The sequence below is a fragment of the Lycorma delicatula genome, chromosome 3, assembly GCF_047948215.1.
Source record: "Lycorma delicatula isolate Av1 chromosome 3, ASM4794821v1, whole genome shotgun sequence".
Lineage (NCBI taxonomy): Eukaryota > Metazoa > Arthropoda > Insecta > Hemiptera > Fulgoridae > Lycorma > Lycorma delicatula.
The window spans coordinates 147,666,947-147,687,659 of NC_134457.1; the positions used below are offsets into that span (position 1 = coordinate 147,666,947).

A 20,713-nucleotide genomic window follows, 5' to 3' on the forward strand; every position below is an offset into this window, starting at 1 on the left:
GTGTAAGTAATGCAGCTGATACCAGAAATTACGAGATCACATAATGGTATTATAAACATACACACATGTATGTGTGGATAGTATATTGTGAATGTTTTAATATAAAAAAAAATATTAAAATTCAAAGCATTCTTATTTTTATGTACTTTTTTGAACTAATCGATCCAAAAATATTATCTGTTGGTATTTTGGCTGCACTGTAAAATTTGAGAGTAAACCACTCTCAAATCAGGTGGTGTAATTCTGTGGGAAAATTTTGCTTAAGAAAACTTCAAAATGTATAGTAGAACGTTTACGAATTTAAGAGTGAGTAATTACTAATCTAAAAATACGTGCATTTCATTATTAATTTGGGCTCGAGTGGCGTAATCATTTGTTGAATTAAGACCGGTCGTTAGTATTGGATTTTAGGTTATGTTTGTAAAATCAGTGTGCTAAAATTTTGTGTAGTTCAAATGATGCTTTCAAAAATAACTGACTTAATTTGGGTCATATATGTTTCTCTTGATCAGATTGTGAAACCCTTAACCTTCCGATGTAACTGCCAGTTAAACGTATACTTTTAAATGCTCCTCAGTTGTAATAAATGATTTTAAATAGATAAACGAGAAATAATTTTACCGTTAAGTACTTCGAAATAGTGACGAAAATTCTGCTTGTTTAGAATTTTACTTGTAGTAAAGTGAGGTGAAATTGTCAGGAATGTATTATTTGTAACAGAATTTTCTTTAAACCAAATTTTTATAATTAGAATGTAGTTTGCACCATAGGTTGTAAAGTTACAAAAGTGGATGTGATGCATGGCTGTCAATGTAATGTTTTAGTTTGCCCAATCTCAATTGTACACTTTTTTCAATAAAAATTTTTAACATATTTTTACATTTGGTTTTTACTTGTGAAGATGTTTGACATTGCAATTCCGTACTTTTAAAACATTAAGTACCCAAGTTTATTATTTACTAAGTTATAAAATATGTTTTAAAAACTACTGTCTCTACTGTCATTACAGTTTTATTGATGTGTGTGAGGTCAGCAAAAATGATAGGCGAAAAACTGAGTTCTGAAAGTGATTATACTTAGCAATTACTTGATCATCATCAAATTTTTTCATACTAACATTAAGATTATGTTAACAACAGCAAAGTGAAGTTCAACATAATTTAAGTGTTGGAAATGTAAAATAAACTATAATTAATCTTAATTATTGCCATAATCAGCCGTTGAAATTTACTGATGGTGCTGTTTGTAAAGTGATCCTTTGTTGTACACATAACTAGTAGCATGGAACATGTGATGTAGTCTCTGTTGTAACATATTTCCATTTAAATATAAATTCGCCCTAATGTCCTTCAAGAAGGTGTTAAGTATTTCCATACTTAACCTCTCATCACAAAACATTGACTCTAACCCGTCTCCACAGAACTCAAACCTACCCTACAAAAATTTTAATCTTAACCTCTCTTCAGCGAAGGAATTAGCATCTTTATAGATTGCTATAACTCACAAAACTGATCCCTAATTGATTGGAGTACTGATAACTCAGTGCAGACTTTGACTATATGTGGGTTACCTGCCTTCCAACATTTAATCTGGTTTCTAAGCACATCTAGCGTGGTATATTACAGTATTAAAAAAATTGAAGTTGATTAAGTAATTGTTCTGAATTACCCTCCAAGCACTAGGCCTGTTCCAGGAGAATAAAATATGAATGTATCATAATTGAATATGTTGTTTCTTCTAATCCAGAATAATTAAAACTATTTTCTGGTAGCTATAAAGGTGTGACATAAATCTGTGTGAATGATAATTATTTTACTCTTTTTTCAGAGAGTTGTCTCTTCCGAGATTTCGCCAAATTTCTTAACTTCCATGCAATTGCTAGTACGTGCTAGATCAACATCAACACCTATTAATAAAATTATTATGTTTGTACCCCAACAAGAGGTCAGTTATTTCTTTTTGTGTTATTTTATTGCCATATTATTTTATTGTAATAACATCTATATTAAAACTTTTTTTTTTTTTTAAAATAAATAATCTAAAAAAAATCTATATAATTCAAAAAAAAATATTAACATAAAACTTGAAAAGTGGGTCAGAATCTGACATGGTCCAATTTGTCAATCAATTTTTTAAAATCTTATGTACAGATTTATTAATATAGACCTTTTCTGATTAAATAAAGTATCTAGAAAGAAAATAATTTTTTCTTAATTTATGAGTGTAAATAAAATTATGAATATATTTGTAGAGCAAAACCACTGTTTGTGTAACAGAGGTCGCATATTTAACAGTGTAACGGTAACGTTATTTTATTGTTTGTGCTTACTTATTTTTGTTTTAGATGAAAGTATTTTAAAAGCAGATATAGATTAGTTAATTTTGGATAATTAACTATATTTGTCCCAAGTAATATTGTGAAAAACAAACAAAAATAATAAATCTACCTATTATTCCTTTAAAACTATTAATAACATTACAAGTTAAATTATATATATAATTTTTCTACACACATGCACGCATACACACATGCTATATATATATAAAGCTTGAAATACTGTATTAAGGCCAGTTTAGTGTGGGGATGAGATTTCTTCAGTTGTAAGTAGTTTTTCTCTAGAAATTCTGCATTGTGAAAAATGCAGAAAATGCATTATTAAGAAAATAATTTTTTCTTAATTTATGAGTGTAAATAAAATTATGAATATATTTGTAGAGCAAAACCACTGTTTGTGTAACAGAGGTCGCATATTTAACAGTGTAACGGTAACGTTATTTTATTGTTTGTGCTTACTTATTTTTGTTTTAGATGAAAGTATTTTAAAAGCAGATATAGATTAGTTAATTTTGGATAATTAACTATATTTGTCCCAAGTAATATTGTGAAAAACAAACAAAAATAATAAATCTACCTATTATTCCTTTAAAACTATTAATAACATTACAAGTTAAATTATATATATAATTTTTCTACACACGTGCACGCATACACACATGCTATATATATATAAAGCTTGAAATACTGTATTAAGGCCAGTTTAGTGTGGGGATGAGATTTCTTCAGTTGTAAGTAGTTTTTCTCTAGAAATTCTGCATTGTGAACCATATGTAACTGTGAATCAAAACCATTGTTTTACTTGCAAAAGTATTTTTTTTCTGTAAGCGTTTTATAGTATCATATAACAGTAATAAAATACAATTACATGGAGTAATTGATCATATAATTTTATCATATTGATGAAATTATATTTTTAAGTAATATAATATTAATACAACTATTTTATAATAGTCAATTAATAATTTTTAATCAGAAACTTAAAAAAAGCTTTAAAAGAAAAACCTACTTTAGGAAGTCAGAATGTATAAATATAAAGCTTATATAAATCATAATTTCTCATGTTTTACTTAGTTTAGATTACTATTTTTGTAATCTAATAAGATATACTTTCACACCTAATCTTTATTTTTTTTGGGGGGGGGGGGATTGCCTGAAGTCAGCTTACCCAGCTTGTATTTAATTACTATACAACCCATACACAAAATATTTGAAATTCTGCCAACCATCCTGTTTACAAAATATTTTTTGAAAATTTTTAAAAGTGAATTTTATTTTTTTTTAAGGTTATTCATTCATTGAAAAAATGGGTTTAAGATGTGGGAAAATATTTTCTGTTTCTATTATCACAATATTTTTTTATATTGGCAGAAGGTAGCCTTGTAGTAGCAGTAAACTGCTTGAATCAGATAGCATGTATCAGCAGTAATGTTAAACGTAAATGAATGCATCTTGCAATACACTTAATTCCTATTTTATTTTTGGCCAATTTGTACAAGTGTAGATATAACAGAATTAAACATCTGATTTGAAGTTAAACATAACTTAACGATACATGACAACATTTGCTGCCAATGTTGAAAATATTACCCCTTTTTTATAAATAAATAGCATAAATGTAATTAATATACTCATGTCTCAGATTATAAAAACTTGTTAAGTTTGGAGTCTGAGTAATGGGAATCTTCATAAGCATTCACAAGAAAATTAATAAAATTTACCACAGATACTACCAGCATTACATGTTGTAAAAATGATTATCACTGTTCGGAATAATCTTTGATATGTATTCTTTCTGTTCTTACAGACATGTATGTATTTTTGAAGTTTTTGTTTGTTTTCAATTTAATACTTGATGGGGAGTTGATCGAGTATGCATGCTGTGCATCTACCAAGCTCTAGTTTGTTTCCGCTTGGACTACGGCTGTGTGGCTTATTCTTTCGCTTGGACCACTATTCTTAGAAGCTACATTCCGTTCATCATTCTTTTATCTGCCCTGCTATAGGTGCTTTTCGTTCAAGCCCTGTGGTAAATCTACTGTATTAAAGTGGAACAAAATCATCCAACATTTGATGCAGTGTTCTCTAACCAACATCTGATTTGATACAAAGAAAAGCTGAGATTTACTGCTCCACTAAGCATCAGAGCTCACCGCCTTTTCTCAGCTCTAAATATATAATTACCTCCACTCCTTACTGTTGCTCCATGTTATTACCCCCTTGGCAGCCTTCTCATGTTAATTATTGCTTTGATCTTATAATAAAAAAAACACTAATCCAGTTATACAAAACAGATTTTATATTATAACTAGCATGAATCCTGATGTTGCAGTTTATGCAGACGGCTCTAGAAATATATATTTGATTGGTTGCGGTTGGCAACAGAACATACATGTTTGGTCTTACCAGCATCACCAGTATTTTTGTTGCAGAACTGTACATCATTAATAAGGGCCTTACATATGGTTAGCCCAAAATTTTAACATGTCCTTATTTACTCAGATTCCATTAGTGCCTTGCAAGCAGTTAGTGACATTACTCCACACACCCTGTTGTTTGGAAGATTCAGTGTGTTATTTCACAAATGACTAAATGTAATACAACAGTGAGCTTTGCTGGATCCCCAACCATATAGGAATTTCAGGCAATGGGCATGCAGACAGTGTGACACATGAGGCTTGTTTTCAGCTTCATTTTACCAGTTGCGTTGCTTCTAATTTCTGTTCCTTGAGGAGGGTAGTTCATGATGAGTGGCAAAGTGAATGGGATGTCACCATGAACAATAAACTTTGTCCAATTAAGAACACTGTCTTACCATGGACCTCCTCATCCAGAAATAACTGTTGAAAGGAGGTTATTATCTGCCGTTTGCAAGTAGGGCACACTAGGCTCACTGGATATATGATGATGCAGACACACACTCCTTTGTGCTCTCTATGTGTTGCAACTAATAGTGCACCATATCCTTGTGGTTTGTTTCTGTTATGTAGCATTGCATTGAAAATTTAAACTAGAGGCTAACATGCAAACTATTCTAGGGGATAATGATACAAGGTTATCTTATGTTTTATGATTCCTTAGGGCTGTTCTGAAACAAAGTTCTCTTACATTTTATGATTCCTTAGGGCTGTTCATTTACATTCAACTATTTGAATTACTGTGTTTCAGTTATTTATACCATTTGCCGTAAATGCTAAAGATAATAAAACTAACATCTATTTTATTATCTTTAGCATTTGTTACAGGTTTTTTCATTTTAAGATGGGTTGTAATTCATTTTTAATACCAAGTTTTGTAAAACAAATACATAATGTCTGGCAATGATAACCTGAAACTGTTTTTCACCTTGAAAAAAAAAATTATGTTCTTAGTAAAGGATTACTGGAACTGCTAGATGCTAGAGTTTGGTTGTAATGAAATTTTGATTGGTATAAAATCCGACATCTGCACTACCAAAGGGGAAGTGCATTGAACAAATACACACCTCTAGAAGTTTAATAATAATAAAAATTTATTCATTCATTTGTCAACATAATGTTAAAATATAAATTGGCATAGTACGTAAACACATAATAAAAAATAAATTACAATATATGTAAGTTAAAGTATATCTAGAGATATTAAAAGCATTCATAAAATAAACAAATGTGATATCATAACCCAATATTTTTGCCACACTCCAGGAATTCATTTAATGAGTAAAACAGGTTCTCAATTAATCACTGATGTAGTTTATTTTTAAAAGCCTTAAAAGATAGCATCTGCACTACCAAAGGGGAAGTGCATTGAACAAATACACACCTCTAGAAGTCCAACTGTTGTTCATAATTTTCAGTCTAACCAGTGGTGGATTCAGAGCTTGTTTGTTGGTGTATCTTACCCATGATAGTCAGATCTTTTATTGCAATTATTTAAATTAAATTGTTTTTCATGTTAAGCAATACATAATACATGTACAGATCAATCAGTCATGATTTTTAATTTAATAAACAAAGGTGTTCCCCATTATCCTTATTCAACATTACTCTCACAGGCCTCTTTTGACAAGATATGTTGAATACGAGTTACTGCCTTCGCACATGAATGCTGTAATTAAGATGACACTGAAATAGGTTAATTTAAAACACTCGAAGACTGTCAGTTGTTAAGCAGTATTTTAATTTAATAATCACAAAAATACTCTTTACAATCTGCTACAAAATTGTTTAATGTGAGTGTGGTCTAAGTAAAATCCCAAAAATCTCACCTCATCTACAACATTGGTTTAATATAGAACCTTGTGGGACCCCAAATTCATTTACTGTAGGCTTGTAGAGTACACCATTAACATTTAACAAATTTCTAACCAACAAGTGGACTGAAACACATAATTTATGAAGTTAATGGAATCAGAATCTTAGGCAATATTCTTTTGATGAGATAGTTGGAGAACCCATAAAAATCACCACCTTTTGAATTTTAGAAATTTATTACCACGTCAATAATATCTTCTTTAGCGACTAAATTCCTATCAAATTCATTGTTTGCCTGCCTATTGAACCTAAAATTACTAAAATTCAAAAGAAAATTATTTAATTTGTCATTGTCTTCATTGAGAATAGCACTTCTAACATAACACTACTAATAAAGTGTTCATTTAAAATATCAGGGGTCAGTGGTATATCAAATCCTCCTCTATGTATATTACCTTAATTTTTAATTAACTCCCATACAGCCTACAGCCTTATTTGATGATTTCGTAATATAATTTATATAAGCTCCATCATCACCATTTCTTGTAATACTTATTCAGACTCTGCTTTCTCTTCTTGAACAGCTCCAGACCTGATGCCTTAGCCATATTACGCATCATCAAAACCCAATATTTTTCTGTTTTCAAATTATTGTTATACCATTTAACTGAGAATGTAGCTCTGTTATTTACTGTCATGGGAAAAAATACTTCAGATGCCTCACATAAAAATTTAAAGAAACATTCAAATATGTCAGCTGGCTTGCATGAATCAACTAGTCTTGGCAGGTCAAAACTTATGAAAAACTGAAAATTTGATAGACCCATCATCTGAAAAATATCAGAAAACAGTGTTTCTATTGGTACAGCAAAATGGATAAGGCCCAATGTTCATCTCTCTAAATTAACATACAGATTATAGAGCCTTTAAGAGGAAAATCCGATGGTTTAAATTTATCACATCTAAAATGCACCCATGTTTGACACCTGTTATGTTATGTTTATGTTTGAGCCCTCAAACAACAAACACCAGCTGATCTACTACAGATTTGGCGTACATCTTTAAAAGCTATAATTAAGTTCAACGGCAAGTAAAAAATATCATAAGTGAGGTTTTTTGGCAATTATATCAGTGTACCGATTTATGTAAATTCTCATATATATGTAGCAAAGCTTTGATAAACAGTCCTTAATATTTTCAGTTCAATAAATAATCATTTATAGCCACTTATCTGTAGTACTATATTAAACTTGTATATCAAAGAAATAATAAAATATTTTCACAACATTAAGTTTTCCTATATTCTGTGTCATACCAACATATAGCATAAATAATCTAACAAAAAATCAAAATATTAGTCAATACAATTCAAATTACTGAAAGTCAGTAATCTAGAATCCAATGTTCAAATATGTCAGCATATTCATATAGTATAGTTCAAATATAGTCTTATTTGCATAATCTAGAACGAAATAAGAGTTACATAATTCAATTATATAGAAAAAGGTAACTAACTTATTTAATAAGAGTCGAAACAAAAAGTACGATACGTAAATAAAATTAATTTTAAAAAGTTTATAAAGCGTAATATATCTTTTGCTATTTTTAATTCCATAAGAAAAGAATAAAGTAAATAATTATTAAATAAATAATGAAATTTTTATTTAATAGAAATTTCATTTTAAAGTTCAGGCCTTAAATTTCAGTTTAAAATTGATTTCAGTAATTTAAAATAGATTTTATCAGTAAATTAATAAATAATTCTATTTCAAACAAAGAAAAGAAAATTTTAAAGAAAAAATATAATAAAGGAATGTTTCCCCAAGTCAAAACACACCAAAAAAGCTGTTATCCTTTTCTGAACAACCCAATATAAAAAAACCTTCACAGACAATACAAAAACCATCAAGATTCACTTTTTTATTAGTGATTAAAAATACATGTATTGTTTTCGTTATATCGCTCTGTAATGTATAATTGTTGGCATTATTTAATAGAATTTGTAATATGTAATAGGGTTTGTTTCCTATATAAACACATTTCAAAACATAATGAAAATTGTTAAAAATCACATTTTATTCTAATGTTAATATTATTTTTGTGTAAGTTTTGTATTAAGTGTAAGTTCCCTTATATATAAATATATATTATATATATAATATTAAATTAATTTAAAAAACTGCTCATTTATTGTTTTATTTTTTTATTTAATTTAAGAAGTTAATTTTGTTTGTATAATTCTTTTGCAATATCAGACAAAAATATTTGCTTTGGTATAAGATTATTACAATTTTCTTCAATGTTTTGGTCTATTTTGTTTTTAAATGAAAATATAATTTCTTGAACTTTTGTTTTCAACTGTCTTTATTTACATAAATTTTCTCTGAAATAATTTCTTTGCAAATTTATTTTTTCATTAAGTTGTATTTATTACCAGTTTTAAAAAAGTACATTTAAACCAAACCTAAAGAAGGTTATTTTTTGACTGACAAAGTTTTTTTTTTTGCTTTACAACTTTCTAGGAAACAACTAGAGAAGTATAGTAACTCGGATGTTTTTAAAATTTTTCAGATAAAAGATGTAAAATCAGCAATTTATATCCCAAAATCTTCAGTATAGCCTCATTTTACTATTAGAGAATTTTTTATTATCATAACTTAAAAAACTTCTTTGCTGATGTTTAATTATATGAATTTTTTTATTTTCATCCTTAAAGTAATTCTTGATACTTTTAATATCTTTCTTTATGAAACCCTAAATGTCGTTTTGCTAGTGGTAAATAATTTTTCTGGTACATTTTAATATTATGTTTTAATTTTTAATATTTCACATTAAAACTACTAAAACTATACAGGTGTTTCTAAAATGGGGGGTGGTTATAGTTTTTCGGATTCTACTTGTAAAACTAAACAAAAAATATTTTTAGGAAAAATGACAATTTCTCCTTCATTCTCCTCCTGTCCATCATTTTGTTATTTTTATATAAAAATTTATATCTCAAGTTCAGATAGAAGAATCGCATTAATATTTGTTAAGCATCTGTGTAATAAAGTTTTAAAATTAGTAAAAAATCAGGATTTAAATACCTAACACAAATTACAAAATGACGACCATGTTTATTTTTCACTTCATTATATCTCCGTAAATATAAGTTTTATCAAAATGTATGTTATTTGCTAAAATATTAAGCCTTTTATTTTGAACAAAATGACTTATTTTTTTTAAATCAGTTCACAAATAGTAGAGTTATGGCGGAAATTTTGTGTCTGTTTTCATGTCCTTTATTTTATGTTCAAGTAAATATTAATATTTTTATTTATTGTTAATTCTAGTATTGTAAATTAGTTTCAAATTAAGTACTAATTTTCCCACAATAAAATTTAATATTACATAATAATAAAACGATATAAATTTTCCACTTTTGAATAATTTTACACAGCAACTATTACTGCTGATCATGTTAACAATGTAAAAATGAAGCTTCTTTCAACAGGAATGGTATTCAAAACTATCACAGCCAGCATATCTGGAGCAACGAGAATCCTCATGGTACTTTCCAAAGTAGCCATCAACAAAGATTTTCCATGAACATATGGGCAGGTATTTTTAATGACTATCTTTTAGTTCCTGTCACTCTACCAAATCATTTAAATGGAGAAAATTATCATGCTCATTTGACCGAAAATCTTCCACAGTTTTTGGAAGATCTACCTGTACAATTAAGAGGAAATGTGTGGTTTCACCATGATGGAGCTCCAGCATATTTCAATCAGTTAGTATCAGATTTCCTGCATGAAACTTTACATGAAAAATGGATAGGTCACGGAGAGCTAGTGTGCCCTGTCCTGCCCGATCACCTGACTTAAACCCTTTTGACTTCTACCTGTAGGGCCATTTAAAACTTATTGTTTATTCAACTCCAACACTCAGCATTGAGGATCTTCAATGAACAATCCAAAATGGATTTCAAGAAATTAGGAATACTCCTGGAATTTTTGAACAGTTAAGACAATCTCTCGGAAAAAGACTGTACACTTTTATAATTTCTAATGGTGGACACTTGGAACATCTCTTATAACTTTTAACAGTTGTTGACCGTTTATTTAAAAAAAAAAAATATGTACCTAATGTTCTACAACAATTAACATAAAATTATCACAGGCAGTTTTTCTATTTTTTTAATTATTAGGTCTATTATTTTGAGAAAATTATTACTTAAGTGATAATATACAATATTAACAATAAATGAAACCAGTTAATATTTACTCGAACGTAAAGGACATGAAAAGAGACAAAATTTCTGTCATAACTAGACTATTTATTAACCGATTTTAAAAAATAAATTGTCATTTTGTTCAAAATAAAAGGCTTAATATTTTAGCAAACTAACATACATTTTGATAAAACTTAGATTTATGGAGATATAACAGATTGAAAAATAAACATGGCTGCCATTTTGTAATTTGCAAAGGTATATAAATCCTGATTTTTCGCTAATATTAAAACTATTTCAAAGACGCTTACCAAATATTAATGTGATTCCTCTATCTGAACTTGAGATATAAATTTTTCTATAAAAATAACAAAATAGCGGACAGGAGGAGAACAAAGGATAAATTGCCATTTTTCCGAAAGATTTTTTTTTGCTTAGTTTTAGAAGTAGAATCCAAGAATCCAAAAAAGTATAGCCACCCCACCATTTTAGAAACATCCTGGTATAGCAATAAATTACTAAAATTATATTTGATTATTATTAGCTAATAATATTTCACATTTTCTGTTATGTGTTTGTAAGTAAAACTAACTAAAAACTTAACAATTTCATATACTCATCATTCAATTATCACTTATTCAGTTGCACAATTATAAAACTAGACTCTTATGAAATGTATTCAGTAAAATCTATTAATGATGGAAATTATAAAAAGTAAAATCTGTCAGAACACTTAAAAAAATAAAACGCTTAGACACACAATAAGTCGCATTTTATGGTTTTGATAGCAGTAAGCTGAGTAGATGGACCAAATTCTTAAGCCACGTAATTTACAGTAATAATGAAATTAATTGGTGAATATAATTGTGTTATTTATAAATTAAGTTCTTAAATGAAATGGTTTTTTTTTTTTTAATTTAAATTGTGTTATGTTTCAGGCATGGGTTGTAGAAAGAATGGGGAAATTTTATCGTATATTAGAACCTGGTTTAAATTTACTGGTACCAATTATTGATAAAGTGAAGTATGTGCAGAGTCTTAAGGAAATTGCTATAGAAGTGCCTAAACAAAGTGCAGTTACTTCTGGTAATTAGAAATATTTGAAAACTTTCTTAAAAGATAAATAGTAAACCCATAACTAACTTTTTTTTGTTACTAATTTTTTTTCTTTCTTAATGATTGTATTTTGAAAAAACTATCAAAATACTGTCCTTCACAGTTTATTTTATTTGTATAAAAGAATGTTTTCAATAACACTTCTGACCACACCATTATTCTGATAGGAAAAAACTGAATTTTTTTTCTGTCTTACGACTTATTCTCCTTTTCAGCAGTAGGAAAAAACAGTTCTTTATGGGAAACCCAAAAAAGAGTTTTCAAGATTTACAGTTATTTTAAGTAAAAGGATAGTAATTGTATTATTACTGCTTCCTCAGAATGTGGTGTCTGCTTTCTGTGAGCAGCTAGCTAGAAGTTTGACATCTCTACCAAAATAGTGTGCTAAAGAAAAATTAAATAGGTGATTCATAAGAGAAGTATGCAATAGTTAACAAAACACCCAATTTTTGGTTCTTTAATTTGTCCGCATTGAATACAGTTAGTAGAACTAAAAAGTGTTAGGATCAGTAACTAATGCTACTATGATAGTTTCAAGTTCTAGGTCAGTGAAAATTCTGTCATAAACCATTTTATCTTTTATCATGGATAATGTGAAATCTTGCCTGCCTCCATCCATCCGCTTTTCTTATATTAGATTTATGTTAACTGTTCTATAAAATATATATATATATATGTTTAAGATGCTGAAATACTAAGATGTAATTTGGCTTGGATTAATTAAATTTTTTTTTTTTGGACATAAAGTAATTCTGAGGATTATTCTAGTGTCCCCTAGCTGACCACCTCAGTTATGGCTGACAAGTCAATTATTTTGTGTGAAAAATTGTTAAATACTTGTCCATATTTCCCTACTTTCTGTTGTTTTTATCCAATTTTGCATTTTCAAGCTTCTTTACATTAATAGAACATATTTTGATATTAACATGTTGGTATCGATAAAAAATATTTTTATGGTCTGATACACAACTAAGTTCATTTACATCTTTAAAAATCATTTTGCTTCTGCCTTGGAGAGGTTTTTCTAGTGAATCTTGACTTACTTATTCGCATGTTTCTAGCATAAAATATGCAGATGAGAAAAGGCAGCTAACTAAAGTGGAAGAAATTTCAGTGCTGAGTTATTTTCCCAAAAAATGTATTAATATCTGTTATTAAAATTTGTTAATTCTCTTCCTTTAGTGATTTTACAATGAACTCTTAGTACTTCTGTCATATTGTATGCTATAAAGACATGACACGTAACAGATCTGTTGTGTAAATTTGTATTTTCCACTATCCTGTCGTGAGTTATTCCATTTTGTATTTTTTTCCATAAACTTTATTAATATCTGCTATTAAAATTGTATCAGAAATCTTTAATGCCCTTTTAGTGATTTTGTAGTGAACTTTACTTCTGCAATGTTGTATGATGTAAGGACATGACAAGTTACTGATATCTGTCTCTGTCTCTGTTGTGTAAATTTGTATTTTCCACCATCCTGTCTTAAATTCATTTATCAGACAGGTGTTCTTTATCAATCTATAAGGCATTGCTTCTGACAGTGATGTTTTTGTCTGTATTTTATAGCACTCACAAAATTTTTGATTTGAAACCTTAAGCATATCTGTTTGTTTAAAAACCTTTTCATAATAGGAGCTATGTTCTCATCCCTAGAGCAAGCTTTTATTCTCAAGTAGGTGCTTTTTTGTGCTATATTGAGTGCCCCTTCTGATTGCTTTCATTTTTTTTTCAGTCTCCTCCTTTTTTCTCTTGAAAATACTTTATTTTGTATCTATGTTAGAGAAGATTAATGTTGATATAATATTAAAACCAACTATCTTGGGCTCTTGTGAGCCCCTTAACTGAACCATACATGAAACAATTTTAATTGACCACATTAGATTTTTTTTTAATTCCAATGTGCCAGCTCTAATGATTTTGAGTTTTAATTTTTTTTCTGTGGTCCTTGTTATTCAGGGTTTGGATATTTACATGTAAGCTCCTTCTTATCTTTATAAACATCAGTATATGGTATTTCACCTTTTGTTAGTATGAGATTTTTGTAAAAGATAGGTTTAAGAATATTACTTGTCAAGATTTAGAAAATATAAATACATAATAAATGCAAAGAGATGTGGATGTGAAGTAGGTTGGCACTATTAATAGTACAGTGGAAGCAATATTCTACCCTATAAGATTTCTTAGTTAGCAAGAAACCACTTAGTTCTGCAATCATGCACATCAACTGAGCTTTATAAACTCTGATGAGTAACACACACTGTATATATTATATCTTGTTAATGTATTGGAGAAAAAAATTGTATACACATTCAAAACAATGTATGTATTGTTAAGGCGAAAGAGAAAAAGTTGTATGAGGTGTGTTTATAAGATAAGATCAGTTTTGAAATAAAAACAAAACTGAAAAATATGAACGAGTACTCTTAATATTTACAAATAAAAACTAATTTATTTACTACTTTTCTACGCAGCTGTCAGTGACTTAAACCATGCAGTAATACCATTTTTCAATTTGTTGTCATTAACATAACCTTTGCACGCAAACCTCTGTTTAAGGTGAAGAAAAAGAGAATAATCACTGAGATAAGCAAGGGCTATAGGGTAGATGATTGAAGATTTTTCCAATTGCCTCACCGTCTGATTTGCTGTGTGTGGCTGGGTATTATCATGCAGAAAACAAAATCCTGCAGGATAGCATCCCTTGTTTGTTTTTTATAGCTGTTCTAAGACCTTTTAATGTTTTGTAATACCTATCGGCATTCACAGTAATTCTGCAATCTCTACACTTTTTTTGTTCAAAAAACACAGTAGCCATAAGCTTCTTTACCAAATGTTCTTGTCTGAACTTCTTCAGTTTAGGAGATGATGAATACTGCCATAGCATTGACTGCCGCTTTGTTCCGATGTTTAAATAAGAGATAAAAGTTTCATCAATGGTAACAGTGTGATCAAGTGATTTATCACCTTCATTTTCATGACACTACAAAAATTCATGCACTGCAACAAGACTTTTTCCTTGTGTGTTTTTTAATATCTTTGGCACTCTCCAACACCATTTTTTAACCAGAAATTCATAGATCAAAGATCATGAAATATCTGGAAACATCAAAGACAACTGTGACGTGGTGAAGCACCAATTTTCTTGAATTTTTTTCATCAACTTTTTCAATCAAATGATCCATTTACACTGATGGCTGGCCTCTACGTTCATAATGAACGTTTCACCCTTCTTGAAATGAAATGAACGTCACAAATTTGTATATAAATTTCAACCACAGAATTGTTTTTTGCCATTAAAAATCAGATTACTTCTCATATTTCAAACTTGGCAGGATCACATATTACACCGCTCATAAATGCAAACTATTTTTAACAGCTCATTACTGATTTCAATAACTGAGATGTGCAGACACCATCTGTTTATATCACTTATACAAGTAGCAAATTCAAAACAGACCTTTTTTTTAAAAAAACACCTCATACATTATAGTAAGAAAAGAATTAATTGTGGCAGTTTCCTAGAAAAATGGGCAGAACTGTGAACTGAAAACTGAACAAATGAAGTATAATGTCTACACACATGTGTTCAGAGGGTTAATTCACCATCCTTTTTCCAGAAATTTTGATTACTATTTTATTATGATTATTATAAATTATTATTATTCAAATAATTTTTCAGTTGATATTTATATCATTGTAATGTTTATCTGTAATTATATTCTGCTTCCCTAAGTATTATTTTTATAAGACTATGTATTGAGTATTTATTCACAGCATTTTAATTATTTTTTTACAAAAATAATTAAGTCTAAAATTCTACATAACAGTTTTTAGAAAAAATAGTTTTGAATTCTTTTGCGGTCTCCAGTTGGTATTTAGTTCTATAATTACAGTAAAATCAATTGTTTTTTAAAAATTTAGAAATTGCCAAAATTGTGTTTTATAATGTTGAATTTTTTTATGGGTGAACACGCAGCACCACTGCCCAATACTGGAATCAAATTATATAAATTTAATGTTTTGTTTTTTTTTTCTAGATAATGTTACATTAAATATTGATGGCATATTATATTTAAGGATTAATGATCCTTATTTGGCTAGTTATGGAGTTGAAGATCCTGAATTTGCCATAACTCAACTGGCTCAAACTACTATGAGGTAATACTGAAAGTCATTTCAAATTCTAGTTTAGTATAAAAAAAATATTAATAACCAAGATTTAAAAATATCACTCCTATTTTAATTAGAGCATCATCCAACAAGATGGTGCACCATCTTGTTGAGATGTTCAACTAGGTCCAACTGCATGGTCACCTAGATCTTCAGATATCACTCTTTTGAACTTTTTTGCTTCGGGGTTTATTAAATGTTGTGTTACAAAAAAAGTTTGAGATTTGGATGATTTAAAATAGAATTTTTGAAGTCGTTGGGTCTAATAATGCAGACTTTCCTAAACATCTAACAGAGTTAGATTATCATATAGATGTTTATCGAGCTGTAAAAGATGCACATATTGAATTTTACTAGCCTACATTAAAACTTGGTGAGTTGTGGGTTTATTAAAGAAAAGATTATTAAATTAAATTCTGGTTCTCTTAATATAAGTGTTACTTTTGGATACCTTTAGCCCAGACACCCTATACATATTTATGCAATAACATTTATTTATATTATTATCTTTAAGTATAATATACTTAAATTTGATAAAAATAGTTTCCTATCGCTTTTTTTTCTAATCCAATTATAAAGTTGCTTATCAGCTTGCCAAGCCAAACCAAAATGGCTTTTGGTACTCAACCCCAAAAGTGATATTGATCTCAATAAATTTAAATGTTGCATTTATTTACCTTATTATTACAAAAGATGTTCAAAATGACTACCGTGGGCATCAATGCACTTTTGTGTCCGACTGATCTATTGAGAGTTGTCTAATGCAAAACGTTGCTGTCAATTTTATTGATTTCTCATTGAATGCTTACCTTCAGTTTATCAATATTGTGGAGTTTAGATGCATAAACTCTCTCCTTTAAGTAATCCCAACGGAAAACATCACAAGTAGATGAATAACGCTTGAGGAACGTGGAGGCTACTATCCTCTGCTGACAGCTCGTTCATTTGTGAAAGCTGCATGAAGGGCGATTGAGTAAAATGTTTGATGTGTGACACGTTGCTCCGTCTTGTTGGAAGAAGCTGTATTCTTTTTCATTATCAGTAAATTGCACATAGAATTCTTCTAAAGTTGTAAGGTAGTCGTGTGTATTGACAGTCTAGTCAAAAAATATTGGTCCTACTATACAGTTATCGGAAATGGCACACCAAACACTAATTTTCTCATCGTGAAGTGGACGCTCGAATATCTTGTGAGAATTCCTCACCATCCAGTACCTGGTGTTCTGCGAATTATCATGGTCGGATAAATGAAACCATGCCTCGTCTGACATGAAGTACGACATTGGGTGTATCTGTTCACCAGCAATGTTTTTGAGAAGCTAGTTGCAATAATCAAGTTGTTCAGGTTTGTTTGTCTCCTACAGTTGCACAGTTGTAATGCGATATGGTTTCAATTTTAATTCATGAAAAATTTTACAACAAAATGTGTATTTAACACCAGGTTGTTGGGATAACTTGCATAGTGATTTTTTTTGGACTGGCAGTAATTCTCCTTTCAATATCGGCAATGGTGTATGGAGTTCTAAAGGATTGCCTATTTCATTTTGCATTTGAAACCGAACTTGTACGCCATTTTTTAACTAAATCATGTATGCTACTCTTCATCGGAATACAAGCATTCGGAAATTTTTCTATGAATACTTGACATGATTCTTCAAACGATCCAGAACAAATATAGGCCTCATCTATATTCCTCTCTTGGATTAAATAAGGCATTTTACACAAACACAACTGCACTCACAATACTATTCTGACACGTAACCACCTGACAAACGGCAGCAGCAGTCAATAGTAACATATACATCCACTAGTCAGGCTAGTTGTAGAAGAGTCTTTCATAAATAGTGTTGTTAGTGGTTTCATTATAGGTTCGATTTTATGTTGCTCACTCTGTATTATCATCTGAATTATATACAAAAGTTTGAACAATTTTTCATGATATGAAAGTGGAATGTTAAATCTTTATTGCATCCATAAGTATTAACAATTATAACAAACTAACAATTCTAACTTATCCATATGTTTATATTTCTAATGAATATCTCTCCTATTTAAAAAAAAAAAAAATTATATTTACTCCTATACCTGTCAAAAGAATTGTTTTTGTGTTAAAAAAAATTTAATATAAAGCAATTTCCCTTTTAGTATCAAAAAAAAAATTGTCAGGACATTATGATTATTGTAAGGACATTATGATTCTTTTGCCATTCTTAATAAATTAATGACCCATTTGAAAGATTTTCCTAGAAATTTATTTTAAATTCAAAATAATTTTTCCACTATCTTCTGTAAAATACTACATCAAATTTAGAAAAAAATTCCTGGATTTTCAACATTCTTGATTACCATGCACAGTTAATATTAAATAAACAAAATTTTTCCTTAATGGCTTTTAAAGTATTGAATTAATGTTTTCAGTATTTACTTTACTTATTTTATGTATTTATTATTATTATTTGTAAGTATTAGTAAGATTTAAAAATTTTTATTTATTAATTGTGCTTTTTTATGCTGCTCTATCAAGATTTTTGTTATGGTTTCCCTTGGTCGGTTTATATGCTTAGGTAGGTTCCTTTTCTTATCCACGGAATAACACATCTATTAGTTCGTGATGTGATCTGTAAAATATATTAATATAAACTGAAGAATAGAATGTAAAAAAGTACATTTGTTGTACAACCTTACATTTAAACAGAGTCATTTTATTTCAGATTATGACAAAAAGAAGACACTATATGATGGCATATCAGAATATAAATGGAGTAATCAAATATATAGTGGATCGTTTATCCTGCACACTAAATTCAGAAAAACTTGTTAAGGAGGGGACCCAACCACAAATAGTTCACAGAGACTATACTTTCATAGATTTTTTTCTTTTTTTCTTCAGGGTGCAATAAATAAATAATTGTAAATAATTATAAATTAACAATTAAAATCTACCTTAAAAATTAAACATATAAAACGTCTATCCGGTATACTAAATTTAACCAAAATAAAAACCTATTAAAACTACTTAAACAATAAAACTGCCATTCATCAAAAGACATAAATGGAGAAACACATTATAACTATCATCAAATATTTGAATCCAGATACACAACCTTAAGATATCATAAGACATTTGATAACATCAATACATTGTTACCTAAGATATTTCAGATTTCCCTAGTTTAAACTTCTGATACAGTACTGTATAACACACAGTGCACAAGGATGTGGTGTACCATTAGTTAGCAGTCACAGCAAACACAGATGGCTGCTATTTTCTGATTCATGAGGTCTCCATGAGTAAGTTTAGTGTGCTCTATTTGCAAACAGCAGACAATAACTTCCTTTCAATGATTATTATACATGTATGAGGAGCTCTATGGTGACACCGTGTTCTTTACTGTACAAAATTTATTGTTGATGATAGCATTCCATTCACTTTACCACCCATCACGAACTGCTTTCTTAAGAAAATAGACAAGCTCATCATAAACAATGCAGTCTGTATAAACTAACATCAGGATTCATGTTTTTTACAATATTATAACTTATTTTTGTAAGATAACCAAGTTTATGAAGTTTTTAATGATACTGAAAAAAGTAAAGCATTAATTTACAAGAGAAGGCCATCAAGGGCTATGCAACATTATTATTAACATTGAATAATAGTAAGAACTGGAAGTAATTGTACATTTAAAGATAAGAAAAGGCAATGGCTGATGCCTAACGGGACATTATATCTTGAACTTTGACATGGTGTCCTCCAACCTGTATCAATTAAGATGTGGATTGAAGAACACCACATCAAAGGTTGGATGATTTGGTTGAGAAATGGCATACCACTGTCCACTCGTAGACTTACCATGGGGCTTGAACGAAATGCACCTGTAGCAAGACTGATAAATGAATGATGGACTAACTCAAGCATCAAAAGAGCAGTGGCCTGCATGGACAAATAAACGATGAAACCATAGTCCAAGTGGGAACAGACCAGAGCTTGGTAGAAGTACAACATGCTTACTCGATCAGCTCTCCAACAAGTATTAGATAGAAATCTCTGTGTGTGTCTTAACATTTTTAGACATTTTACTTTCAGCTTTTTTAAATGTTTTACCCACATCAGTCATTGGTAAAAACATAATCTTAAAAATCTAACCTGCATGTGTGGTTCAACTGGTTCACCATGTAAAAACATTGAGGGTCAACATGATGTCTCAAGTGGTTAAAGCAGATGTACTTTTCTCCAGGTAAAAGGTGAATCCAGTCGTTTTACACCACGATTCTAAACGGGTTACTGTGTTTTATAGCAGTCTCTTGGTAGTAGCTAATGTTCTACACATAACGTAAAATTGAAAAATCATATTCAAATAATGAACACATAACAGGTTTTTGCGTGAAATTTGTTATACTTTTTATGGTTATAGCAAATAAGTAACACTTCCCTGTGGTATTCCATTTTCTAGTGTGAAACTTTCAGATATCATCATTCCAACTTGAACTTGAAAGGACCAAATACTGAGGAAACCTCTAATAAATGCAAGGAGATTCCCTTTTATTCCTGATTCATGCAGTGTATGTAGGGTTCCTCTGCTCCAAGGTGTGCTGTACCCCTTTTGAATATTGAAAAATACAGTAACCAGGTGTTGGCAAAG

General features: G+C 29.5%; 1 protein-coding gene across 3 annotated transcripts in view; it reads left to right on the forward strand.

Moving 5' to 3' along the window:
• The first annotated feature begins 195 nt into the window (after positions 1-195).
• Positions 196-20,713, forward strand: part of Stoml2 (stomatin like 2) — a 44,313-nt gene continuing 23,795 nt past the window's right edge. Inside the window, exons 1-4 of one of the 3 annotated variants that reach the window (XM_075360770.1) lie at positions 196-306; positions 1,828-1,944; positions 11,719-11,866; positions 15,938-16,058. In XM_075360770.1, coding sequence (XP_075216885.1) covers positions 277-306; positions 1,828-1,944; positions 11,719-11,866; positions 15,938-16,058 — 416 coding nt within the window. In that variant the 5' untranslated portion in view covers positions 196-276. Of the gene's footprint in view, positions 307-432; positions 688-1,827; positions 1,945-11,718; positions 11,867-15,937; positions 16,059-20,713 lie in introns of those variants that run through there. The other 2 variants (XM_075360771.1, XM_075360772.1) reach the window with 2 other exon arrangements.